This window comes from Paramisgurnus dabryanus, chromosome 17 (genome assembly GCF_030506205.2).
Source record: "Paramisgurnus dabryanus chromosome 17, PD_genome_1.1, whole genome shotgun sequence".
Classification (NCBI taxonomy): domain Eukaryota; kingdom Metazoa; phylum Chordata; class Actinopteri; order Cypriniformes; family Cobitidae; genus Paramisgurnus; species Paramisgurnus dabryanus.
The window spans coordinates 22,999,286-23,027,279 of NC_133353.1; the positions used below are offsets into that span (position 1 = coordinate 22,999,286).

The following is a 27,994-nucleotide window of genomic DNA, read 5'->3' on the forward strand; positions in this document are numbered from 1 at the left end:
AGTATCTCTTTATTAGGAGAAATACATATGTTACATTTTTTAAGACCATATTTGTATTAACCAAATCAGACCCGCAACAAACTTTCACTCTTATAAAAATGCTCACACACCTTCATTCACACATACAATATATTGTTTGACAGAATATCTGTTAATAATCAGAAATATAAAACCATAAACACTCTATTAAGTAAGATACTCTTAATTCTGTAAAATATTCATACATATTAACATTTTGACCAGCTGGCCACTTTTCATAGCCTATGTCGGGAATAACATTGCCCTGTTTGAAAACTGGTGCATCTGTATTTAGGGCCCTACACTTAGTCAGCAGCATAAATAATAATGCTTTCTTCGTTCATTTTACAGACCTGTATCCAAACTGGGGGATATTCAGTCATGTTTCAATGACAAAATAATAATACAAAACACCAACATTCTCTCATATCATGATGAACGTCTGTCTCACTGGAGTTGACTTGCCCTTTAAGAGTAAGGCTTTTGTCCTTGCACAGTGCATACTTCAAAAGTTAAGTTTTTTTTTTTTTTTTAAGTTGGAATGGCTTTCTTAGGGTTATTTTCAAAATAAAATGTTAAAAAGATGTTTGTACTACCACTAGAGGTCAGTATTTCATTCAATTTGATGCCCAAATTGAGATACTGTATGAAGCACAGAAAAGTTTTTGAATAACAAGATGGCAAATACTGTAAAAGAAAAGCTCAGGTAGAACTTGAGTGTAATATTACCTTAGCATTAGCATGGCTAATCAAAAACGTACACACCAAAATTATTATTAATGGTTTGTGGTATGACAAATCATAAATCTTTGGAATCATTGTGACAAAACATTAAAAAAATTCATGGAATTGAAGTAGATTGAATTTTCTGTAGTGAATTTAAATAAATAACAGGGAAGAACTGACAATGGTGTAACCCAATACTACCACTACTATCACTACTACTATTTCTACTTTTACAAACATATATAAATATAATAAAATAACATTATTATTAATATTATTATATAATATAATATAGGTCCTTTGTGTTTTGTCAGTCTTAGATTTTGGCTTTGATCCCGTTGCTTTTACAGTATTCTTCTTAAAAGAGCTGTGAGAAGCTATTGTCAAGATGCCTCACTGCACAACAGGAGCTTCCTGTGTAGATCATTAACAGGCCCCCGTGTGCTAGAGAGAAGCCCTATCACCATAACAACTCTGCTTCTGGGATCTTTGGGTGCAGAGCTGTGTCAGTATCCATAAGTGAAAGATAATGATGATGAGGGTCGCACAGTAGGGGCCGGATACAGGCGATAGGCTGAGATCACGATGAGACAGAGTTTACCTGCGAGGAGGCTGACACCTGTAAAAAACATACATTGAGGTAAGTGTGCTGCTAATACTCACACAACAATTCACTTTACATCCTTACTGATAAACAATGAAAATTGTGACTGAAATGTGAAGGCTTTATAGTTTTGTACTAAAGCCTAAAGTTTGCTTATTAAATTGAATATATCACTCCCTAAGAAGAACCCAGAATGCACTGCACCAAACTTAAAAAAAAATCCAAGTTTTGATAATGAATACATTTTATTTATTAGAGAAAAGTGTAGTAAAATGTTTAATCTAATAAAAACTGTGTTTTTTACCTAATATGTGTGTGTGCTATAATGTATATGTTTACTTTATTTGTATGTTTATAGAGTAATGCTAAGTAAAACCCAGAATCTACCTACAGTAACATAGTTTCTGTCTGTGTATAGTGTTCCAAAACTTCATTTAGGTACTTAATGTACTCACAGTACTGTACTGTATTGCTCTATATCTGTTACTGTGTATTACAATAGATGGTTTATTTTAACTGTCCTTAAAGGGATAGTTCACCCAAAAATTAAAATTCTGTCATCATTTAGGGTGCTTTCACACCTGTAGTTCGGTTCGTTTGCTCCTGACCAACTGCAAAAAATTATACATTGTAGCTTTTTTAGTAGTTTTGGTTCCTTTTTTACACCACACTGACTGTTCTGATCCGCAGCAGTTGAAACGAACCAAAATGCAGTCATGTGATAACATCCACATCACTCATTGGCCACATGTTGTGAACGTATTTCCTAAACTGCTTCTCGATTGGTCAGAATCAATGTACGGGAAATTCCAACGGAACCCTTGAAGTAACAAAAAGAAAATACAGCAGACACCATGGATAGATGAAAGCGCACTGTAGTCATGTCCATGGTTGTTATATACTACATAGTTTGTATACAGCGCTCAACACAAACTGTTCATTTACAGAATGAAGCGCGGATGAGGCTTGAAAACAACGTTTTAATGCACTACAAAAAGCAAAGCCACCAAATTTCTGAGGCTCCGCCCCTACCTCCTCGCAACTTCAAGTATGTCCGCGACCTGTCATTGTGCTAATATTGCTAATAGAAACTGTCAAAAAAACACTTCCTCATTCCATAATGCACAACGCAACTGACTACGGCAGCTGGTTTAGTGAAAAAATGCGAAGTACTTTTGCCGTTAGGTCTGTACGATCTTGGATCGCGTTCTCACCACAAACGCACCGCTCCAGAGTTCGTTTGAAAGTGTACCGAGACCACCTCTTCAAATAGGTCTCGGTCCACTTGTTTGGTCTGGTTTTGGTGCGCACCCGAATTTGATTGCTGCATTCTCACACCAAGTGAGCTATCGAACTCTGGTACAATTCAACCAAACTAAATAAGGCAGATGTGAAAGCACCCTTACTCACTCTCATGTTGTTAAAAACCTGTATAAATATCTTTGTTCTGATGAACACAATTGGAAGATATTTGGGAAATGTTTGTAACCAAACCGTTTGTGGACCCCATTCACTTCCATAGTAGAAAAAGAATACTATGGAGGTAAATGGGGTCCACCAGCGGTTTGGCAAAATATCTTCCTCTGTGTTCATCAGAACATAGACATTTATACAGGTTTGTAACAACATAAGGGTGAGTAAATGATGACAGAATTTTCATTTTTGGTTGAACTCTCCCTTTAAATGTATATACACTGTGCCAAATAGGCTTTATTATGGACTCATTTTGTTATATTTAACTTACCTGTCACAATCTTTCACTCTCTGTTTCTCCTTCCTTTTTCTCCCTCTGTTTCTTGGTTTCCGTCTAAATTAAAATGAAGAGTCACTGAAGTCACTGTAATTCAGTTTGCCTGTATGCTTAACTTTGATTGCCTTTTGCAACTTATTACCTGTCATGTTTTGTTGTGGGTTTTCTTAGTCTTGGCATCACAATGCAAGAGAAACCATGTCAGGTAGTTGATGAGAGAAGATAAGATACTGTTACATAAGTATTCTTTATACATAAACTCAGAAAACAACTTTTTGATTCAACAATTGAATTTGGATAAATCTAACAGCGCAAAGCTATGTCACAATGCAAAGCATAGGTAGTTACATAAATACACTGAATTGATTTTTGTCCTTACCTACATTCACAGGCTTTGTGCTCCACAAAGGACATCTCCACATATTCTTGGCCCTGTTCTGCTGGCTTAATCTTCAATAACTGAAAAAAAAAACCATAACATTGGCATCTATTTTAAAGTCATTAATCTCAACCATTACACTAAGCTAACGTTACTGTGTAAAATGAATGTATACAACGTTAGCTACAAATCTTTAAATTCTTGACTTGCTGCCAAATCAGCAAAGTGATGATCAATGCTCATTGTCTCCCCTTATCTTTTGAAACTGAAACATTTTATTTTCCACAATGTATTTGTACCAGAGGTCAGTTTAGTTACAATTCAGGCTGATAAACCAGCACAGACGGAAGTTCGATCCTTTCGAAAGAAATAACTTCAAAGACAATGTGACATTGTTGGGAACACTATGATTCTCCTTCAACTAAATAAATGTGTTACGCTTCACTGTCGTTCATCTTATGAACCTGCTCACCTATGAACCCATTTAAACATTTATGTATAAAGAAAATTCTCAACAGCATTAAGCTTTTTAAAAAATCACTGTAAAGTGTAAAGAATATGAAAATGTTTTTCTAATTAACGTTAAGCTCTTTTGGGGTGCTTCTGAACCGCTAAGCACTGTTTGACCTTGTCAAAGTGAAAATTCTTACTTGCATGGTCGTGTTGGAAGTAAGCGTAGGGTGACACTCCAAGTTCTCATCTCCACAGCAACCAGCGCAGCGGACCAATGGAACGCAGGCGGGGCTGAAAATGTGCTCAACCTCCCCGGGGTATTCTTGAACAACTTCCACTAGCTTCTCTATAGTGCGGCAGAAGCTTTTCCCCCACACCTCTTCAAACAGCATAACTGTAAAACAAAAAGAAAAATATGGGAAAGCCAATAAGTTACAACTACAGCAGATATAAAAAAAAGGTTTCGTCATTTGATGTTTTTTTTTTTTTGGAGAAACTGAAACTTGCACATGACATTAACTTGGTGCACCTCTTGCCACAAATTCTATGCAAAATTGAGCATTATTATTATTACACTTAAAATGTACCCTGACTATGAAGACTTGTATGCTGTAATACTTTATATTTACCCTTTAAAAATCATTGGTAGTAACACATTAAATATTTTCAAACCAAAACATGTAATACTCATTTTATCCTTCGGAGGCAGCCATTATGTTTCGCCTTCTGAAATAAAGGCCATATTTCAATCTGAAGGCCGCAGCCTCCGGAGGTCGCCTTTCCAGGCTGCACATGTCATCAAGACTGTCTTATTTCAGAATATTTACAATTATAAAGTTACTGTAATTCTTATTTAATAGTAAATTGTTGTAATATGCTTATGACATGCGAATGTAATGCTCAGTTAACTTAAACAATGCTTGGAGTGTGCATATGCAACCTTTGCAGGCGGCAGCCTTTAAACTGAGAAAAGTGCCGGAGGGATGACGTATTTTTGTAAGCAAACCTGGAAGGTAGCGGGACACTGGATTCTTTCGCTAGAAAGCCCATTCATTTTTCCCATTGACTTTTGGATTATCACAAAAAGCTCTGTTTTACAAAAGTTTAAGACACTTACACCCAGGGGCACCGTCATGTGAACCATGTCCATCATGCGTCTTGTCAAAATATATGCCTGCTGCACACGCATCGAAAGGGTTTATGATAAAAGAGACCCTTTCGACGTGGTTCACATGGTTTTGACATGGTGAGCCACACACATCAGGGGTGAAATACAAGCTTCGCCTCATGCGCACTCGAAAAAGAAGTCACCGGCCGCCACTGCTTACGTTTTGTCCAACAAGTTTATCTTCACACATAAACACAACTTCTATGAATTTTGAAGTATAAATGCATTAACTAGAAATAAAAAAAACGAATGAAGACTTTTTAGGAAAATTTATAAAAATTTGTGTTCATCTGTGAAGACTAACTTGTTGGACAAAAAAGTGTCATAAACTTTTATTAAACACAGAGCTTATTTTGTGATAATGCAAATATCTATGGGGAAAAGTTATGGTTTTTTTTTTTTGTGAGGGAACTATAATCCCTTAACTACCGGGTTAGACTACAAAAATATGTAATTCCTGCAGCACTCTATAGTTGTGGCCCAAAGGACGTATTCTTAGACCAGTTGCGTCACAGCAGCGCAACTGAAGATTAGTAAGGCCGTCCCAATTCGAAGGCTCCTTAAAATTAAGCCTCAAAATAAGTCCTTATTTCTCTGCACTGCTAAGGATAGAATGAATGGATCCTTCACAACCGAGGCTATCCCAAGATTCATTGTGCGCCTATAACAGCTGAATATAACGGCTGGATATTTTAAAATAAACAATTAAAACCTTTATTAAATAGAAGTGTTATTCTGTGTATGTTGCGTATATTTCTAAGGTTGATGAATTTAAAGGAATAGTCTACTCATTTTCAATATTAAACTATGTTATTACCTTAACTAAGAAGAGTTGATACATCCCCCTATCATCTTAGTGCGTGCACGTAAGCGCTGGGGCGCGCTGCGACACTTCGATAGCATTTAGCTTAGCCCCATTCACTCAATGGTACCACACAGAGATAAAGTTAGAAGTGACCAAACACATCAACGTTTTTCCTATTTAAGACGAGTAGTTATACGAGCAAGTTTGGTGGTACAAAATAAAACGTAGCGCTTTTCTAAGCGGATATAAAAGAGGAACTATATTGTATGGCGGAATAGCACTTTTGGGAGTACTTCGACTCGGCGCAGTAACACCCTCCCTCTCCCATTATGAGAGGGAGAAGGGGAGCGGATTTTTCAGGCGAGTTGAAGGACTCCCAAAAGTGCTATTCCGTCATACAGTATAGTTTCTCTTTTAAATCCGCTTAGAAAAGCGCGTTTTATTTTGTACCACCAAACTTGCTCGTATAACTACTTGTCATAAATAGGAAAAACGTTGATGTGTTTGGTCACTTCTAACTTTATCTCTGTTTGGTACCATTGAATGAATGGGGCTAAGCTAAATGCTATCGAAGTGTCGCAGCGCGCTCCAGCGCTTACGTGCACTAAGATGATAGAGGGATGTATCAACTCTTCTTAGTTAAGGTAATAACGTAGTTTAATATTGAAATTGAGTAGACTATTCCTTTAATATGTTAGTTTAATCTACATCAACGTGTCATATTTTCAAAAATAAAATGAAATTTTTTGTTGGTTCCATATTCATTGTAATAGGTCAGAAACGTCTCTGCTATGTCCCTGCTGAGAGTCGCGGTGGGTCCTTATGGGTCCTCTGAAGGCTAGACCGTTTAATTTCAATTCTCTTCGTGGACTTCGGAGGTTGCCACCTTCAAAGACTGAGTGCCCACCTTCTGAGGTCACGTCAATAGAAGGTCGTAGCCTTCGAATTGGGACACAGCTTATATTACTACAGTTTACTATAGTAAATACTCTGGTATCTTCTATAGTTTCTCATGTGAGAATTTTTTACAATGCTAAAAAATCACAAATAGTAAATAACTGGACAGTTGTTGTAAGTTGTAAGAGATGTAAGTGCAGATGTAAGCTTCTTTTTCTCTGTGGTATTTTTCTTTTGGTATCTATGGGTGCTTCTCATTATCACACAGAAACATTTCCAAAATCATCATTCATTCTGCTTGGTTCTTCCTGTAGCTCAACTGATAGACTTAGAGACTAGCAACACCACAGTAACGGGTTTAATTCCCAGAGAACGCTTTTGCTAAACACATCTGTTAAACACATCAATGTAAACATTTACTGCGCCTTAGCGGCTTCTACAGACATGTTTTTCAACAATATCACCTCAATATAAATAAGTAAAGGAAGTAAAATGTAGTTTTATGGGTTGTAAGATACTAATGTTTATAATGTGTTGCATAGTGATGCTTCTTACCTTTAGCAGTGCTGTTTACGCTTACTAAGGGAAAACTCTGCAAGAAAACAGTGAGAATAAACACAGATTAGAAGTCACGTAAAAGTTGAAGCTCATTTATTTATAAAAAAACAAACAAATAGTTGTAAACATGTTTTCTTCAGTGTTGTAGCGATTAACGTAATACAGTTTTAAGGACATTTTGAGAAAAAAATGAGAATGAAAAATAAATGATCAAATCATATAGTATTGTATAAAAAGCCAACTAAGATGATTTTCAGCTTAGTTCTAATAATACACCAAAATCCATGCACGATTTAATGCACACATCGCACCAGAAAGGCGTGTTATGTTTTAAAGAGCAATTTAATTAATTATACAGTTTAATGCTGTATGTAAGATACAGTATGAACTGAAGGACACACTGGCCTAATATACTGTAAGTGGCTTCAAGTCATAAAACATAGAATGGCATAAAATACAACAGCACTCACTAGTGGTGAAAGAAAATAATGCATTTTTTTACATGACATTATCCCCAGTAACAAGACTTGTGCCAGGACAAGAAGCTGAGCCACACCATATTGCTGTTTGTGAGGGCCTGTGTAAGTTAAAATTTCCTTTTAGGTTTTGCTATTTATTTTCCCATTGGTCCAGTTCACTTTGTGGTTATTTTTAATTGAGCCTATTATACGCAGCATGACTTGTTCTCTTGACCAGAAATTGTAGGAATTAGTGTGGTTTCAAATCTTCTTATTGAAGGAAATTGCTTTTGATACTTTGGGAAGACACATTCAACAAACTTCTTATTCTGAGGAAATAAATGCTACATTACCAGTGTTTGAGAAATCACTTAAATGCTGAGTTTGGGATCAAACATTAGTTAATTTTTATTTTATTTTATACCTTTTCAATAAGTGATATTGTTTAGATATACATTTCTTACAGTAACTTGCAAAATGCTTGAATGGCTCAGCTTTGGTATAAATGAAATTACATTATTTACTTTAATTTACCACCATGTCATAGAATCTGAAAATTACTATATGGTTGCCCACAAAATATGGGACACTTTGGGGCTTCTAATGACTACAGTTCTGGGATCATCTCCATTTGTCCTTTTAAAGTTCTGCCACAGCAAACCTAGTTTATTCATTGTGTCAGGAAGTCCTACAGGGTCAGTGTGGTCACTATGTCTGCAATCTGCATTTCTAAATAGAGGGAAGAGAGACATTTACAGGAAAGTTTTTAAATGACCCACACACTGTAAAACACAATTGAGAGCACAGAAGTTCCTGTTGTCTCCTCAAGCGTTTGCACTCCTCAAGAATAGACAGCATTCTTCTTTGTGCACATAAGGTGACCTTGGCTGAGTCCCAAAACCCTGCCTCACAGTCTACTGCTTACAAATAGGCAGTTACTGTAGGCAGGTGCCTTCTAATGCCCGAAATTCAGATGCCAATGCAAAGCATGTGGTCACGTTGTACAAAATGCATTGCTGTGAGGGTACAAACCTCAGCACTACAGTATGTGTATTATAATTGGGTGTGTTATTTAGGTAGCTACCCACCAGCCCTTTTCACACAGAGATTACTGAAATATACAGAAAAAGGCATCACGTGACATATTCAAAGTCCTGCACTTGGTAGGTTTTTTCCATAGCGTCTGAACTTTTCTAATTATATGTGATTTCACTACGGCATGGCCCTTACGGCATTGTTTCTATTTCTATGTATCAATGCCTAAAGCGCAGTAATTAATTACAGTGCATTACAAGGTGGCAAACTTTTTGGGTTTGATCTTGGTTTAAACCCATGATGACCCTTTGAGCTGCCAACACAATGCTTTAGCACTGAGCTATACAGGAGCAATAAGAAAATGTGTTTTACTTAGCTTATTATGATCTGTGATTGCTTAGTCTGCAAATTAACTAATGATGTACCTTTAAAAGCTTTGGAACATTCTTTACCTCAGAAGCAGGCCGATATTTCCTTAAATTGCTGTCTAGGTATAGGCAACTCATTCAAGTTTTGCAACAAAGCTTTTGAAAAAGCCATAGAAAAAAAACATACTGGTTCCTCAAAGAACTTTTTAAGTCCCCCTGAAGTCAAAATGAAATGTTTTTCCTTTTAGTCAAAATACGTTAGCCTTAATATTATATAAATAAAGTGGTATTGTCCAAAACGTTGACAAAATTAAGGTACAGAAGATATAAGCATTCAAAACTTACAGTTTGCCATGTGCACAAAAAAATCATTTTTATGACATCATACACTTTAGCTTCTCAACTAATTTTCTGTCCAATCAAATGCTCTCTAGATGCTAAAGTGTCCTGCTCCCATATTGCATGGAACCTAAAATCACAAGCACCTGAAATGACACACTAGTTAATTCCTTTTTCTAGTTCTTATGTGGATAGAGTAGCCTGGTCCAACCAGACTCTCGTACATTCATTTCATTTGTACAGAGAGTCTGGCCACGCTCCATTGCAAAGCGTTACTTCCGTTAAGGAGGGTCCATTGTTGAAGTTTAAAACTATTGGATCTGCCCAGAGTCACTCAGGATCTGCCAAAGCCAATCGCTAACGTGTGGTCGTGACGTATATCATGCACCGAAACCGGACGGAAACAACAAGTCAGATTAATCAGACAAACAAAACTTAGCAAACCTGGTTCTTGCTCCGGCTTTAACTTCTGTATATTCGGCAGTTTTGCAACAACGGACCGAATAGATTTTCTCACGTCTTTCTCCGCTGCCATTACTGAACTACAACTCAAACTGACGCACGACCTCAACGTCATCGTTCTTAGCCACCCCCATCTGTTCGCTGATTGATCCTGCAGATTTTTGCAGGAGAATACGAAACTCTATAGAGCCATGCCAGACGTACTGCTGAAGCGAAATGAAAATTAAGCGGAAGCACGTAGGAGGGCGGAGCCAGGCTATGGAAAGAGTGCACTATGTAGGGGATAAGAAATGTTTCAGACATCACATGTGATGGGTTATGTGTGGAAATGTTTTTGGAAAACTCAAATATTATGGATAAAATACTATGAATTGCACATGGTTGTCTTAAAAATGGGTTGCATATTAAAAACACTCCACAGACATATAGACAAGAATAAAAACTTAATTTTCACCACAGTGGTACTCTAAGTGTAAAGGGTGTTTTACCAGGTACTGTAGATTCAGATATTGTTTACAGTACATGCAAACACAAGAAGGCAGAAACTTTACTTTTTCATTAAATTCAAAATAGAAAAAATAGTTCTCAGATTCTATAACAAGCTTTAATCAATCAGTCACTGTCTGTGTACCTGTCTGTCTATATTGTCAGTTTTTATACTGAGCATGTGTGCAAAGTTTTAAGAGAAATAGAAAAGCAAACAAAATGGTAACCAAACAGTACTGCAGGCATTTGGCATTAAAATGTGGAATTATGATATAATCTAAGGTCGTTACAAAAGAAAAAGCAAAGAGAGACTTTTTTGGGAAAAATTTGCTGGCTCCTGGGTTGAAGGATTTTACTGAAATAGGCTACTACTGTAACTGTTCTAATGCTCTCCAGCCACTGACATTGTGAACTGTTCAACTGTTTCTTCCCAAATTAACAAAGAGAATAAAAAAATTATTGCGAGGAAATATTGTATAGCTTTTCATATGTTATATATTATTTAACTTTATGGGCCCTATCACACCCGGCGTAATGCAGCACAATGTGCGATGCAAGTCTTTTTTGCTGGTTTAATCCCGGCGCAGTTATCATCTTCACTTCAAACATTTCAGTGTTTAAATAACAAAGGCAATTGCACCCATTTGTGCGGCATTGGGGTGCTGGCTTGAAAACCGGGTGTGTTCAGGCGCGTTAATACATTGAAGCCACTAAAATAGACTACGCCATTGACCAGGTCTAAAGTCTATGGCGCAATATTGTTTTTGTTATTTAAAGAGTGCGTTAGTAATATGCGCCTAAACGGCTAAGACAACGTGCGTTTGCTTATTACACACATGAACAGCACACAACGTTTTTAAATATAAAAAGTTATAGGGCTCTATCTTACACCCGGCGCAATGCAGCGCAATGCGCGACGCAAGTGTCTTTCGCTAGTTTCCACCCTAATTTTCACGTTTAGCGCCGCGTTGTTTAAAGCTCTACTGTGTACTTTATTGAGTTAATTCTTAACAAAACCCCATGTTTTCTTTCAAAAGTATGTGCTCATTCATGTGTAATTACTTCCCACCCACTAATGAAAGTATTCATGTAAGTGTAGAATCTGCTATTTAAAATGCATACCGTCGAAGCGCTCTCTGGCTGAATCCATGTTGTGCCTCCATCTTTGAAATACATTCGCCGACGAGGGACATTCCTGAAATTCAAGCTCCACCTTTCGCGCTTTCACTCTACACTCACGCTGGCTGCTGGCTGAAGCCTTCGGAGGTTGCATGTGTAGGCGGTATACGTCATCAAGACAGTCTTATTTCAGAATATTAACAATTATAAAGCTGACAATTATTCTTAGTTAATTGTAAATTGATGTAATATGCGTATGACTTGCGAATGTAATGCTCAGTTGATTTAAATAAACCAGGCTTGATGACGTATCGTATCCAGCCTGTGACCTGCGTAGCTGAATCCTTCGGATTTTACAACAACCGCACACCGTGATGAACCTGCGATCTAATGCTTTGATTTGAAAGCCTGTTGAAGACATATTCTCGAGGACATTAAAACGAATCGCCAAGGATGCGAGACGGGGATTTTAAACGACAACGTGACAGGAAAATCATCAAGACCAAAGTCACTATTGGAGTTAGTTTTCCAAGAGGGGGCTCAAGGGACACTGAAGTTGCACTTTATTTCTTCTCCACAGGTAATTCAGCATATTCGTTTACATCTATACAGTCCATGTTGTAAACTTGAAGTTTTATAGTTCCTTGGCTAACTTTAGCATGATTATGCATAACACTTGTTAGTGTAAACATGCATGTGGTTTAATGTGTTCAAACAGACACACGCCGTCTCTCCGCCCATTTATGTAATCTGAGGTACTGAGATAAATGTTTTTCATCTTTTCTGACCTCTAGCACAAACACACGGTGACAGCGCTATTTTTAGCCTTTCATTGATAAAAGCGTCTGATCTGCGCGTCTTTCGTTTCATTTTACAAGCGTGTGAAAGTTGCGCGATCTTTTTTCACCAATATGAGAGAAAGCTCTTACATATACACGGACATGTAACATGTTTACTTAAAACAGAAGCATTGTACTCTGACATAATGTCTGACATACTACTCTGATAAAAGCTTACATGTCCGTGTATATGTAAGAGTCTTTCATTTCATTTTACAAGCTTGTGAAAGTTGCGCGATCTTTTTTCACCAATATGAGAGAAAGCTCTTACATATACACGGACATGTAATGTTTACTTAAAACAAAAGCATTGTACTTTGACATAATATTAGTTCGCGTCCATTTAAACCCGTCATGGTTGCTTTTTGTATGTGATTTTAAGCGGACATATCATGACAATCAGACTTTTTTCATGTTAAACATAAACCTGTGTGCTTTGATGGATCACAGGCAAAGGACATTGCAAATTGTTCATTTTTTTCTCATTGCTTTTGCTTTGTAGCTACTGGAAGCCATGTTAAACTTGGCATGACACGGCCGGGCCACCGTACGAGTTAAAACGCGTTCCGAATGGGGGGGCTAGAAAGTATTATTCAGTTGCTTGTCATATAGACTTTCACCGCTAGATGGGAGTAGATCTTACACAGTGGAGCTTTAAATAGCAAATGCATTTGCGCCCCCTTTTGCGCCCATGGGCGTTCTGGTCTGAAAACGAGGTGTGTTCAGGCGCATTGTTGGCACGTTGCTATTTTGAGGCAACTAAAATAGACTACGCCATTGACCAACAAAAACCTGGTCTAAAGTCTAAAGTCAATGGCGCAATAGTGTTTTATGTTATTTAAAGAGCGCATTAGTAAAATGCGCCTATACACGGGAGGACAACGCGGGTTTGCTTATCACAAGGTACATGAATGCGCAGCAGCACAAAAATGTTTTCAAATATGAAAGATTAAAGGATTGAATGTAAAAGATTATTATTGAGTCTCTTGGACATAATTGAGGACTAATTATGAGACGTTAGAAGGCGTAAAGAGCTGCTTCACCTGCAGCCTGGTAAGTAAATAAATGCTTTGCTTTGAACAAATTCGTCTGTTTTTAAATGTTTTTTTTAATGCTACCTCACAGATTTATTGTATATGATTACTCTGTAGCTGTGGATATGGTGAGATGAGAAACATTTTTAAGTAATGCTTAAAAAAAACGCTGTCCAAAGTGCTGAAACGTGAGGAGAACCGTTTGTAAATTCTTTACCTCCTGTTTGTTACAAATAAAGTATTTTTAGAGTACAAACCTTATCTTACCTACTTGTAAATTATTTTTTGATGATATTGGATAGCCATACATTTAAAGCAATTACAAGCCTGCTTTTTACTTCCATGACTAAAAGAAAACGGGTTTTAAAGGTTTTAATAAAAAAATAACAATTTCAATACAAGTGAAAAACAACACAATTATTTAACATTAATCTTAAACTGGGGATCTTCTTCCTCCGCTTAGTTTTTCAGTTTACAAAGTCCGTCATCTAAATAGGGATTAGACATAGCGCCAGCGCAACTTGCTTTTAAAGGGGATGAGAGCTGTGACTCTCATTGGTTTACTGCACGTTACGCCCAAAATACTCCCATTACAATAGGACCTACCCTTTTCGACCATGCGCTCGGCGCAAAACCCATTTTTCCCGTCGTTAAATTAGCAAAAGTGGATTCGGACACGCCCATTTAGACGTTGCGCTGTGCGCTTTAGACAATGCGCTTAGATCGTTAAAATAGGGCCCATTAGGATTAAAATGTTAATTATTATTATTGAGTCTCTTGGAAATAGAGAATAAGGACAGTTTACATGACTTTAGAAGGCGTGAAGCTGAGATCAGGTGGCAGAAGTGCTGCTTCACCTATAGTCTGGTAAGTAAGCAGATTTTTTTTGCTTTTAAAAAGTGTTAATATAGCATTTATATATTTATAAATGCTTCCCCACAGATTTATTGTAATATGATGACTTTGTACTTTTGGATATGGTAAGATGAGAAATAATATTTTTTAAAACACTCAGGGCGCTGTCCCAGTGCTGAAAGGGGTCTACACACGTTTGTAAATTCTTTATGTCCCGTTTGTTACAAATAAAGTATTTTTACGTATACAAACCTTTTTTATTTGTATATTTTTAAATTATTCTTTTAAAAAACGTTTTGAGATTACAGTGATCATTTATCATACTATATCAGCAATTATAACACTATTTATTTTACTTTATTACTTCATTACTTAAATGTATGAAGAGAACCAAAGCTTTACAAAAAAACATTTTAATAACTAATAAACAAAACACAATTTTTTAACATAAATTTTAAACTGGTGGTCTTCTTCCTCTGCTTACAGTTTTTCCGCCTACAAACTCTGCCATGTCAATAGGGATCGGCATGGCGCGAGCGCAACTTGCTTTAAAAGGGGATGGGAGATGAGACTCTCATTGGTTTATGGCACGTTACGCCCAAAACATACCCAAAGTGCATAGATCATTTTTCCAGTTGTTTAACTAGCAAAAGTGGATTCGGACACACCCTAAATGCACGTGCGCCATGCACTAGACCATGTGCTTAGATCGTTAAAATAGGGCCCAATATTTTTAAAACTAACAAAAATTTGCCACTATACAGAAGTTACTTGCTAAAATAATATACTTAAATAGTTTGGTGGGCTATGGAGGATTTTTATTAAAATAAACCCTTTCAATCATTACTTACAGTATGATCTTATTATGTGGTGGTGTTTGTCTACTGAATCATTGCCCTCTGCCAGTATTTTCATGTTTTTGTATGGTTTTTTAGTGCTTGGGATGTTTCTTGTTGGCAAACTTTGTCCAGTGGGTATGTAGCCAGGCTGTCAGCCAATAGCGACGCACAGGTGAAGACAGTTACCATGTAAAGCTGCAACGAAAACGGCTGATACAGCCCAAAAATTACAAATCTGCTGAGGCAGAACATCGGGCAGGCAAATCTCACTGAATAAGCAGAGCGAACATGGGGTTGGTTTTTACCCACTGGCATTCACAGTAATGAGAAGATAGGGCATTTTGAACAGGTACTGTATATGTCCTTGCCTCAGCAATATGTACGTATATGAAAGTACTAGTATGTGCTCACTATTTTAAATCCCACTACTGCTAAAAATAACCCTGACTTTGAGCTTTAAATAATTTAATCTTTAACACTCAAGCCTCATCGGTTACAAGAGCAGTACAAATCAAGTAGGCCTACTAAGCTCATTGTCAGAGACTCAGAGATAGTGGTCCGTCTCTAATTTTGTACACTTATGCTTGTAACTGGAAAACACTAAAAGTTTGCATATACTTGCTAGCTAAATATTTCGTTACTTTGTGCACTTCTGCCACTGTTTAGACTGAGAGGAGGTCAAGTTGGAATTGTGTTTATAGTAACTAGAGATCTTTATAGTGCACATTTAATGGGACTGTCAAAATAAATACACAATTAATGACTCATAATACAATTTCTGCTGCCAACTGTAACTTCATAGATGAAAGCATGATGGTATCATACAAAAATGACCTGTGTAAATATTGTATAATAACCACAGTGACCTGAAGTCAAACAGAAAGAGAATCCATCTATCCTCAGTCTATAGTTTTTGATGTAACAGTGTGGGTAAGTGCTGGCCTGCTACAACAAGAGAGTACACTGAAAAAGAGGCTTCAAGCAGACATAAAGTCTATGGGAACTTAAGACAAACGTCCTTTAAACTGCTGCCAGGCTGCATGCCTTTATTGGCAAAACTAATTGAGACTGGGAGGATCACTGAAATATTTCTGTGATGTGTAATAACCACAAGGTAATAATATTTATGTCAACAGAATAGCTGATGGTACATTCATTCAAACTGAAATAGCACATGTCAGCTGTGAAAGCAATTTTCAGAATTAGTTTTGCCTTTGCGATAATACCAACCTGATCTCAGGCATTTCTGTGGGATAGTCACAGAATTTTTTGCAAATTTTTCCGTGGCATTCTCACGGATCTCAGCATTTTTCCGGGCTTTCTTTTCCGTGGCATTCTCATGGATTGGTTACTCAACTGTTTTGTCCTATTTTCCTACCATTGTCGCTTCGGTTTAGAGTTAAATTTACATAAAATGACATCCCTACCCAAACGCCAGGCGACAATTGTTTAAAGTTTAGAAAAAAGAAATCAGAAATTTTTTTATAAACCAATACTTAAAGTGACATAACGTAAACACCAAATCTAACCCTAAACCGAAGAGACAATGGTATGAAAATAGGAAAAAGCAGTTGAGTCACCAATCCGTGAGAATGCCACGGAAAAAGAAAAAATGCGTAGATCCGAGAGAATGCAAAAAATTCTGTGACTATACCACAGAACTTTGTAAGATCATGTTGCATAATACATAAGCTGAGCATGTCCATTAGTGTTTCTTTAAACAGCTGGTGTTCATCTGTCAAAAAACATTCTAATGATGGAGTAAAAAAATGCTATCTTGTTGTTTAATGTGATTTGTAGGGTTCAGTGAATGAATGAAAGATTTGCAAACTACTAGGAAACTCCAAATAAATTTAATAGGAAACATTTGGCAAAGGGTTAAAAGTAAATTCATATTTATAAGTACACATTTTACTGATCTGTTGAGCATTATGTCTGTTACTAAGCATTGCTATAAAGGGTTACATATTATTATTATTATAGTACATATTCAGGAAAAACATCCTGGAGACAAACTATATTAATTTGCTCGAAAACATCTCCACATAAACTCCCTTGAAACTGGCCAGCCAGGGATAATTATGCTCCTTATTACAGTAAACCTTGTTGTGGCTATGTAAATGGAAGCAAATTGCCTCCAGATGAGAGATTAAAGCGGACAGAGTGGATGACAGTCCCCTGAGTGCCACTGAAGGAAGGAGAGATCCATTTTTCTTGATCGTGATTGCACCTCGCCCCCTAGGTCATAACCAGACCCGTACAGGAAAGAGTTGGGGTCTTGTCACCAAAACAGCCCAATGCTGACATGAGTTGTAAATGCATTTGTGCGTTAATATACTCACTGGCACAGATTAAGGGGGTGCGGCATATGTACTGTACCCCACATATTTCTTAGTTTATTCGTAAGAAAAGAAATTCAGCTTCTCGATCGCAAACTGCTAAATGTTGGTGTTCATTACGTAACAGCAAGTGCAACAGCATTCGATCCCAGGAAACACATACAGATAAAATCAGTTTGGATAAAAACATCTGCCAAAGCGGAAATTTTTCAAGTAGCAAAAATAATGCACAGTCATTAAACAAAAACACAAGCACAACTCCGCTGCTACCCTGGATAAACAAACCATATCCATTGTTTCCATAATACTGGATTCATTGGAAAGCTGAACAAGCTTATATTTCCTCTTCTGCTTATTTTATTTCTTTACATCATTCCAGCATCTACGGCTATATTCATGGCGAGAACCAGTTAATCCACAATTTTTATTTAAACAAGTTGATCCAATAACAGTTTGGGGAGGGACAATTTGGCATCTCCAATTTGCGTAACTTGCATGTTTTTGGCCTGTGGGCGCAAACCGGAGTACATAGAGTAAACCCAAGCTGACACAGGGAGAACATGCAAACTCCACACAGAAAGGCCACCTGCCCTAGCCGGGCTCGAACCGTGGACCTTCTTGCTAAGCTTATATTTCACTCACAAACAACAACACATTACTTTGGTGATGTTAATTTCCTGTCAGATCTTGGTTGGTTGGCGTATGTGTGTGTGTGTGTGTGTGTGTGTGTGTGTGTGCGCGCTATTTCCCATATAAGGACTTCCACTGTTCCAATGGGATCTGTTTGGCAACAGATTCAGAAGTCGATATAAAGTTTCCAAAACTTTTAGGAATTGGATGAGTGTGTTTGGCTCAGAAATACTCTGTCATATGTCCAATTGCTTTTTTGAACCTTTGCCAATGTTTAACATGAGGAATCCAACTCTTTAACTGTGTTAATATGTCAGAATGCATGAAATACCATTAGACCTGCCCTTTAAAAGTATTAAAAGTGGTGGAATGATGGGGATGTTGTTTTCACCATACAGAGGCGTATCGCTAATCATGTTCGCAGATGGAGTTATGAATTCATTTTTTATTACCTGAACCTTTAATCATATGCAAGGCAAAACAGTGACATGCTAGATTCTGTATAAACACCACCTCAGCATTTGTGGACACATAAATAAAATTGCCATAAATAAACATTTCTCTGGATTTTTAAGGTACGTACACAATTGCATGAAATATCTCACAGTGCTAGTCGTTTATGTAGATTTTCTAACATACAAAATCTTACATATTATGGCTTTAATCTTTTATTTTAGCATAGTAACTTTTTAATCACTGTTAATTGTCTGATTGCTTTAATCAATATAAACTATAGTGGCTGCCCTTGCTGTATAAAAAACAGATATTAGGCTAACACAGGAAATACATGAAAGAAATAATTCATGTGTTTAATGAGAGTAAAACATATACATAAATCTTTTCATGAATCACCTACATTACATATTATTATCTCACATGTGCTGTCATTAACTTGATCCTCGTAATAATTTCTTAAACCCGGACTTATTTCATCAGGGGAAAACTTTCGGGATGTGCTGCATGCGTGTCGACCTGTGTTTTCTTTTAAATCCACTGACACAAAAAGCTAAAGTCTGTGGTGATGAGCGTACGTGTTTGGTAGCAAAAGCAGACATTAACCTTTTGAACCAGGCTGAAAAGGCTTTGTTTCTGTGAGACACTTACATAACACAACAGCATGCACACGGTGTAGTTACAACAGACAATGCAAGAAATGCAATATGCACCGAATTTGCGGTCTCTAGATAAAACATCTATTACTGGTATAATGAACAGGTGGGTTTTCATTACGGACTCATAAAAGAATCCTACTGTAAGTGAATCGAGTATGTTGGCAGAGCTGGAGGTCTGAGTTGGATCGGTTAACAATTCTGTAACCTCAGGGCTCAGGTGTTTGCTTTGCGAGCAACACCGTCAATGGGGCTTGTATAAATAGCTGCCACACCACGTTACTGAGGCAGAGGAAACCAGCATAGACGCAGATGGCCCGTCTCAAGTATTATTTTGCTCAAAGTGTTGACGGAGAGGAAACACCTGCAGTGAATCATGTTCTGAGCTTGTGCGTGATGACACAGTCGCTGTCGCTCTTGACACTCTTTCGCCTCTCATCCCTTATTTGGGGGTTTTCCTGATTTATTGCTTTAGCTCTTGTTCCTTGGCGTAGGTCTCTATACACTGCTCTTCACTGTCTGCATAACATCCTCATTATGTCTTCCGTCTGAGACAATTATGAAGGATCTGCAATGATCTTGCTTTGTGAAAACACTAACAATCAATGTTAGGGTTAGGATTAGGTTAGTGTTTGGAAACCTTAACTAATGCTTGTATGCTTGTCATCAAATGCTGTCTATAATCCCTTGTGTAGCTACTTAAGTGAAAATGTAAAAAATTACTTCAGTTGGTAACTTAAATGTTTCGCTTAAATTGAGAACTTAAGATGAAAAACTGTGTTAGAAATTGATCCAACTTTTTTATCAATAACAAAAATTAAAATGGTAGTAACCATGTTTTTTGGTGTATTGTTTTGATTACTATTAACAAAACCATGGTTTTTCTAAGGTTAAGACCATGTTTTTTAGTTTTAACTCTAGTAAAACCATGGTTAAAGGTCACATATTTCAAAGCTTTCTAGAGTTTTATTTTAGGTTATGCTGTCCTTGAGAATATATATTTGCAGTTTAAATACCAAAAACAATCACTATATATTTTTTACAGCTCCTCTTTCAGGAGCTCTGCTAAAAACAGGTCACTTTGGCCTGTAATAAGTAATATTCATTAGCCTCTCTTCTGATTGGCCTGTTGTTTTATGAGTGAAATACACACTTACCATGTTTTTAACCTAACCATGTTTAACTCAATAAACAAACAGACACCAACAGGGCCGGTGTCTGTAACTTAAGAAAACAAACAACGTCTGATTTCCAACAGATATTCAATCAAAACTTGTGGCTACAAAAGACTTTAACGTTACAAAACAACTCGTAAGCCTCCAGTTAGCAACACGTTAGCATCACATTAGCATTGCATAACTGTTTATAATTTATAATTTCCATTTTCTCTGGCTCCATGTAACTTAGGGCGCACTCACACTATCCAAACCAAACCGCGCTCGGGCGTGTTTGACCCCCAAAGCCTGGTTTGTTTGACTAGTGTGATCGCTCTGTTCTGCGCCCAGGCGCGGATTGGTTAATCGCGCCATGGCCGGGTTGCAGAGGTGGGCCGGAGCGCGGTTCACTTGGGCTCAGGCGCGGAAGCCTGTTGTGTGAGGGCAATCGCGCATGTGATTGTCTCGCGCACTTCATCAGTAAAGCCGGTTCATTGATTTGTAGTAAATCACCATTACCTGCTTTCAGAAGCAACAACTGGCCGCCGGTTCTGAAAGCAGGTGATGGTGCTTTTTAATCAAATTTATGTGCGTGACAATTGCGTGCAATTATCGTGCAGCCCTACTTAAAGTTATTTACGGGTTGTGGATTTGAGGTCGGACCCAACAAAGTAAGGACTAGTTTCCTGGCATCCATCGATTTAACAGCATTTTCTCACATGGTTGGGATGTTCCTTGGGGTTTGTTTGGCCTGACATCATGATTTTACGGAGGTACTGTACAAACAAACAGTTTCAGATCACAGCTACTTCAAGCAGGCTGTGTGCATTTGACTGTTAAAAACTTAAATGGTACTTACATACTGTAGCCCCTAGACCTCAGTTATCATGAAAAAAGCCATGAAATTTCAGATTTGACAATATGTGACCTTTAATTTTCGTATAATTCATGTAATATGTGGCAAAGGCTGAGCAAAAGTTGTATAATGTGTGGTTAGCATTAGCAAAAACATCCTAAGTACTATAAGAGTGAACTTATGTTATGTGAATTGTACCAGACCCGACTACGGTTGACCCTATAGTAAGTTTTTTTTTTTGGCTAGTGTGATCCCTCTGTACTGTTCTAGGGTGCGGTACACTTAAGCCAGAGGTGTCCAATCCTGCTCCTGGAGGGCCGGTGTCTCTGGAGTAGGGTGACCATACATGCTATTCTTCCCGGAAGCGTCCTGATCAGGATTTCGGGTGTGTCTTCCGGAAGTCATATTTGTCGACCGCATACATCATACGCATACGTTTACAGAAAAGCAACCATTGCATTTTAAGGTAAGAATGAAAATAAAATTGTATGTGTTATGTTTTTAACTGAATGGCATATGCGGTCAACAAATACGACTTCTGGAAAACGCACCGAAATCCTGGCCAGGACGCGTCCGGGAAGAATGGCACGTATGGTCAACCTACTCTGGAGAGTTTAGCTTCAACCTTATTAACACACCTGATCCAGCTTATCAAGGTCATACTAGGCAGACTAAAAACTTTCAGGCAGGTGTGTTGATTGAAGTTTCAGCTAAACTATACAGGACACCTGCCTTCTGGAAACAAGTTTGGACACCCATGACTTGAGTGAACCTGGGTACACTTCGCAGAGGTGATCTCAGGTACGGGTCACCTGTTTTGGGAGCGGGACACGCGTGCCGGAATGAGAAACTTCAGCTGTCACTGTAAAACACTCTTTTGATATGCGCAGCACAAAAACATACAGCCATGTGTCATGCATTCCAAACGAACCATCGGACTGATCGGTTTATGTCATTAAATAACAGCAAGACTTAAAATTTAAAAGCGTATTAGGAGCAGTCTGCTCTACAATTACTTTCGTGTTACTTTGATGTCATGCGCCGATGATCGAAGAGTTTCAGAATTTCGAAGAGGCTTGTGTTGTGTTCTTTAAAGTTTGCTTGGAAAGTATGACTGGTTGCTTTACATGTCAATCAGACAGACTCTTGGGTGGTCCTGGGCCTGTGAAAGCTGCTGCAGCATGGACTTAGAAAACACTTAGAAAACATTACTTCTGTCTACATTACAGATGACTCAAAAAAACAAAACAGAAAAAACGATGCCTCTCTCTGTGTGCTTTGCCTTCTGCCTGGATTTTCTGGAGCTGCACAGGGACAGTATCACAAGTGCACACTCATCCGAGCATGTGGCTTAGAGGGAACACCGCCAACATCTGACATAAGATCAGATGACCAGAAGATACTTTTCAAAACCATATACTGGTAGATTGCTCAAACTTGTGAATTAGCACAAAAACTCTCCTATCAAGATCCCAACATTTCGAGAACACTGCCACGCACAAGAGGACATAGATCAAAGACTAGAAACATGCAGGACACTGGAATACAAAGGCAAAAAGAGAGACAATGTAAACGTTACAGTGAGGAAGGAAACAAATGATGGGATGTCATTGGACCTAAAAATGAGAATGTTGCGCACTGGGAGGAAGAACTATGAAAGAACACAAAGCGAATGGCACATGTGACACAGGAAGGTCAATAAAAAAAAAATTGAATGGGAGAGCACAGTAAAATTATAAATGAATGAATGAACCCACACATTCACAGTGCTAATGTGGTTGAAGATGAATTATGTAATCTCTTGACAGATATGCAATAATACTATCAGCGATGTATAAAGGCCTTATAAAATGAATTTGGGAGTACTTCAACTCGGCGCAGTAACACTCTCCCATTATGAGAGGGAGAAGGGAAGCGGATTTTTCAGGCGAGTCGAAGTACTCCCAAAAATGCTATTCCGCCATATAATGTAGTTACCCTTTTAAATCCGCTCAGAAAAGCGCTATGTTTTATTTTGTACCACCATACTTGCTCGTATAACTACTCGTCTTTAATAGGAAAACGTTGATGTGTTTGGTCACTTTTAACTTTATCTCTGTTTGGTACCATTGAATGAATGGGGCTAAGCTAAATGCTATCGAAGTGTCGCAGCGCGCCCCAGCGCTTACGTGCACGCACTAAGATGATAGAGGTATGTATCAACTCTTCTTAGTTAAGCTAATAACATAGTTTAATATTGAAAATGAGTAGACTATTCCTTTAACTATGCACTTCAAAAGGGAGGGGTGAGCAGTGAGCCTTTCTTTGCAATTCACAGTCTCCACGCTAGATGGTGCTAAAATCTACATAGAGGACCTTTAAGCAATCTCAGAATCTATCATGTAATGGGTTGGCTGTGGATGTATTTAACAACTTTACTGTTTAGCCTGTTAGTAGCACACACTAAAAGCTTAAAAACACATCCTCAGAGAGACAGATTAACAAGTCCAAACTTGCAACATCATGTCACATCAACTTATACAGTAAACACGCAGGGACAATATGAGATTATAGACCTCTGTAATTACAGAGTATGTAATATGCCCCAGTGTCTACAACATCCAAATAAAAAGTAGTCTACCACCTACAGTATAGTACAGTAGTCACCACATCGTTCCCTCTAGTGTTTCTGCAGCTTAATTCATAGAGTATCGCCTTAGCCGTGCAAAGGTCAAAGGGTTCGATACTGATATAAACGTATCAGAGGTCTGTTTCAATATTCATGCAGTTCATAATAATTCTTTTAGTTCATACTGTAGTCCAATTTAACCACAATAATACTCATCCCAGTTTTTTTGTTGTCTCCATCCAAAACACCAGTTTTATGTCATTATACAAATTGCAGGACTGAAATAGACAACCACTGCCCTATAATGTATTATGTCTATCACTTAAACAGTTTTCCTGCTTACAATTTTAAAGACATACCCTGCATGAAAATACTGCACATTATTTTGAACTTAGCAGAAACTTTTCTATCCGAAGCTGCTTACAGTGCTCACTCCCAACATCGGTTAAGCACTTTGCTCGCTGATAGATAATAACCACAGATGTCTTATACCAAGATAAACAGCTCACATTAAACTCACCTGTCTTGTAAAAAAATATATATAGTCAAAATAAAAGATATAAAAGTTATATTTTAACAGAATGTTTTCTACATTATGTAGGATAAGTAGAAAACTAAAAATGACTTCAGCTGGGTTTTCACAGACAGGGTCACATATTTAAGCATTAAAATGGTGTTGGGTGTTACACGAAAATGATGATGTATCACTTTAAACCAGAAACCATCATGGACACATCATCACTGGCGACACGTACGCTTGTATAACAATGACACATGGAAGAATCTCTCCCAGTGTCTGACTCAACATTGCGAATATTTTGGGTAAACCAGGCACTCCACCCCACAAGAGAGAGCACAAGAAAACATTTATATATGGTCTTCACAACCACATGGCCAATATTTACTTTTCCATTCTGTTTGATTTTCTTCAGAATGGTTAACGGTGGAAAAGCAGATGAGACAGACAGCATAAAGGAGACATCTCTCTCTCTCTTGGGAGGAGAAAGCGTAGAGCATTCACATTATTCAGCACACACTGGACTCGTCCTGGCCCACTGGGAAATGCATCTTATTCCAACCAGGGGCAAAATGTGATTTGGATGCACTGCATTAGTCATGGACAACTAGGTGGCCAGTGTGTACATCGAAAGTGCAGACTTATTGTTTTTAGTGTCAAACAAACTCAAATGAACTTAAACCAGTTTAAGGTGCTAAAAGTACTCTAACGCCTTCACTTTATCCAAATTACACAGCTTATGTGTTTGCAATTGCAGAGTGCATCTCATATGGTTATACAAATTTTTCACAGCATCTTGACTTTTAAAGGAGTAAAGCATTTATGAGGTATTACATCGTTAGCATTTAAAATGTTCGGTAAAACAAGGCGTTTATAGACTATAATGTATAGCATATGTTTAAAACGTGCAATGCTTGGCACTTAAGATCCTCTCCAAATAATTGCTTGAAATAGAATGCTATTGCATTGAGGGGGTTTCTGTGTTTGCTTGACCGCAAAAATAAGCAACTCGTGATTCTGCATCAGATTTTGAATAACAATGAGGTTTGAATCATGAGCCAATTTTGACAATTATTTCCAGCTTTCGGTAACGAGTTTCTTGTTGTGTTATGTATAAGTTTCACTCTGTCACACCTAAACCAAGGATTTCAGAGATTATCTGGCTTTAGAAATGATACAGCGACTTCTATTTACAATGTTGCTCTATATAGATCCTCTTACAACAGGGTACGGGAGACTATCACACTCCAACAGAAAAGGGCTAGGACTAAAATCACAATGTTTAAATGAAATGTGAATATCCATTCATTTGCAAAGACAACACGACCAGTTTTAAGGAGATGTATTAGCTGAAGTGAATAGCTTCATGGAAATGCTGCACATTTAACAGTTTAGCAAGCTGTGGTATGATGGGAGGATGTCTATTCATTTAAACAAAAGAAGTTCTTAATTGAGCCTTTTCTTTTAGTAACAGCAGGTGTTTGCCAACTTCCTGTAACTACTAAAATAAAGTCTGACAAACAGTTGCAAACTTTTGCCATGGGCATAAGGGGGAAACAGGAGCCAGATGAATTCTGACACACACACACACACACACACACACACACACACACACACACACACACACACACACACACACACACACACACACACACACACACACACACACACACACACACACACACACACACACACATGCACAGACATCTGGTTTAATCCCATGATATTAGAGACAGCATTAGTGTATTTTGCACATGTGAACGGAGATGTGAGGCATTTGTGGGGTCCGGAAAGTGTTGGTGGGGTGTTTTTACGCTAGTTTACCTTGTTCTGACCTGCCCAGTAGATGGATTAATGCTTAATAACCAAAGACCGCAGATATATTCAGCAGGTACACCTCACCCACTCATGGAGGAAAACAAATCCTTGATATCAGATTTATCCATTCTTTTCAGTATATTCTCAGAAATAAAGGTACAAGAAGGTACCTTAAGGTGCATATTGGTACATCAAGGTACATAGCGCCTACTGTATCTGTATCAAAATGGGATCTGGACCTCAAACTTTTGTATCTTTATTATTTCTGAGAGTGTATATTATAAATGAAGAGAAATCCCGAATGGGCTATTCTTAAAATAATCATACAAGTGTTTAAAATATATATATATATATATATATATATATATATATATATATATATATATATATATATATATATATATATTGAAGCAGTTCAAATCAAACAATAGGCCTTACTTTGATCTTCTATATTGCTCAATCACACATACATACATACATACAGCATGTACTCAACATCTGTCAAAAGAGATGCTCAAAAGTACCAGAGCGAGAAAAAGGACAACGTGCCTTAGAAAAACAACAAGCTATTATGATACAGTGATAGTATCACATGAGCTAATAAATATAGCATGTCACTGATTCATGAGCGTGACATTTACAATACACTACTACTAAAAATACTTCAAAGAATGTAATTCTATTACGGTGGCACATGTCCAAAACTCATAAAATTATGACAGTACTCATAAAATTATGACAGTACTATGTCAAATATAATTAATACTGGATACTTTGCATTCATGTCTGTTATTGTGAAATGTTTGATGAACACACCCCTGTCACACGCTTGCGGCTTAGGTGATGCAGTCCATCACGTTTCATGACTCAACGATTTCTGTGTGGCAGCACTTCAAAAAGAGATCCAGTTGTGAAAACAGCCGCCTGCGAGGCTTTACGGAGACAAAAGTAAACCGACTCCATTCATTCATCCAATTACTTTATGTGTGTCAAACTGCACGTAGACCTAAATCCATCATGCACTCTCTTTATTTTATTAAATGATAGAAAATTAAGTCCTGCTGCTTTGTCTTTAAAAGTATACATTTTTTAATATTGATGAAGTTTAATAATTTTGACTAGGCTCAACGCGAGACAAATCAATATATGCAACGCAAAAAAACGCGCGTGAATAGGTAAATACACACTTTTGTCCATTTACTCTGCTATAGTGACGCGACAAATCTTTACGAACGCTTTGATGATTATAACAGTAGCGTCCTTTCATCACGTCTCGTAAATGGTGTATCATTACATGCAGGTAACCTTTTAAAACAGCACGGCACATATATGCTTACCTGTGCAGGTAAAAGGCTCAGTTGGATCGTAGCAACAATATGTAACAATGACGTCAGATAACTCATCTCGAAGTGTAGTCCAATAGCAAATCGAATCACAAAGAAATCCAAACAGTTGTCCATCCAAACAGTATGTGTATATTTCAACAAATATTCCACAAAAAATGTCTCAGGTTCTGCTTTCCTTGAAGTATAGCTTTCTCAAAGTGTTGAGATAAAATTAAAAAAGCCAAAAATATGGATTGGACAAAAAAAACTCATAATAGTTATTAAATCGGAAGGTGCACGAACATTTCAGAGGTACAATGTTGAAAGCAGGTTCTTATGGTGTGAATATTGTTTTCTAATTATAGTTTGCTGGTTTAAATCTTCCACACGCGCCGCTGCAGATACAGCGTCCGTTTTAAAGTAAAGTATTCCTGCTCGCGCATGTT

General features: G+C 37.6%; 1 protein-coding gene across 1 annotated transcript; it reads right to left on the bottom strand.

The window, feature by feature from the left end:
• Positions 1 to 1,226: 1,226 nt before the first annotated feature.
• pgfb (placental growth factor b) lies at positions 1,227 to 27,994 on the bottom strand. The gene is made up of 7 exons (XM_065288614.1): positions 27,561 to 27,994; positions 7,356 to 7,392; positions 4,128 to 4,324; positions 3,478 to 3,557; positions 3,241 to 3,270; positions 3,093 to 3,155; positions 1,227 to 1,363 (listed from the first exon to the last, which is right to left on the bottom strand). Exons 1-7 carry the CDS (start codon positions 27,681 to 27,683, stop codon positions 1,342 to 1,344), a joined length of 552 nt encoding a protein of 183 aa, XP_065144686.1. The 5' UTR covers positions 27,684 to 27,994; the 3' UTR covers positions 1,227 to 1,341.

Bases quoted from the DNA above. Each gene is read 5' to 3' on its own strand.
- pgfb (XM_065288614.1), bottom strand. From the start codon at position 27,683: ATGGACAACTGTTTGGATTTCTTTGTGATTCGATTTGCTATTGGACTA. The intron at 4,325-7,355 runs GTAAGAAGCATC...TTTGTTTTACAG, and splicing joins CGTAAACAGCACTGCTAAAG to TTATGCTGTTTGAAGAGGTG. The intron at 3,558-4,127 runs GTAAGAATTTTC...TTTTTTTTTCAG, and splicing joins CTTCCAACACGACCATGCAA to TTATTGAAGATTAAGCCAGC.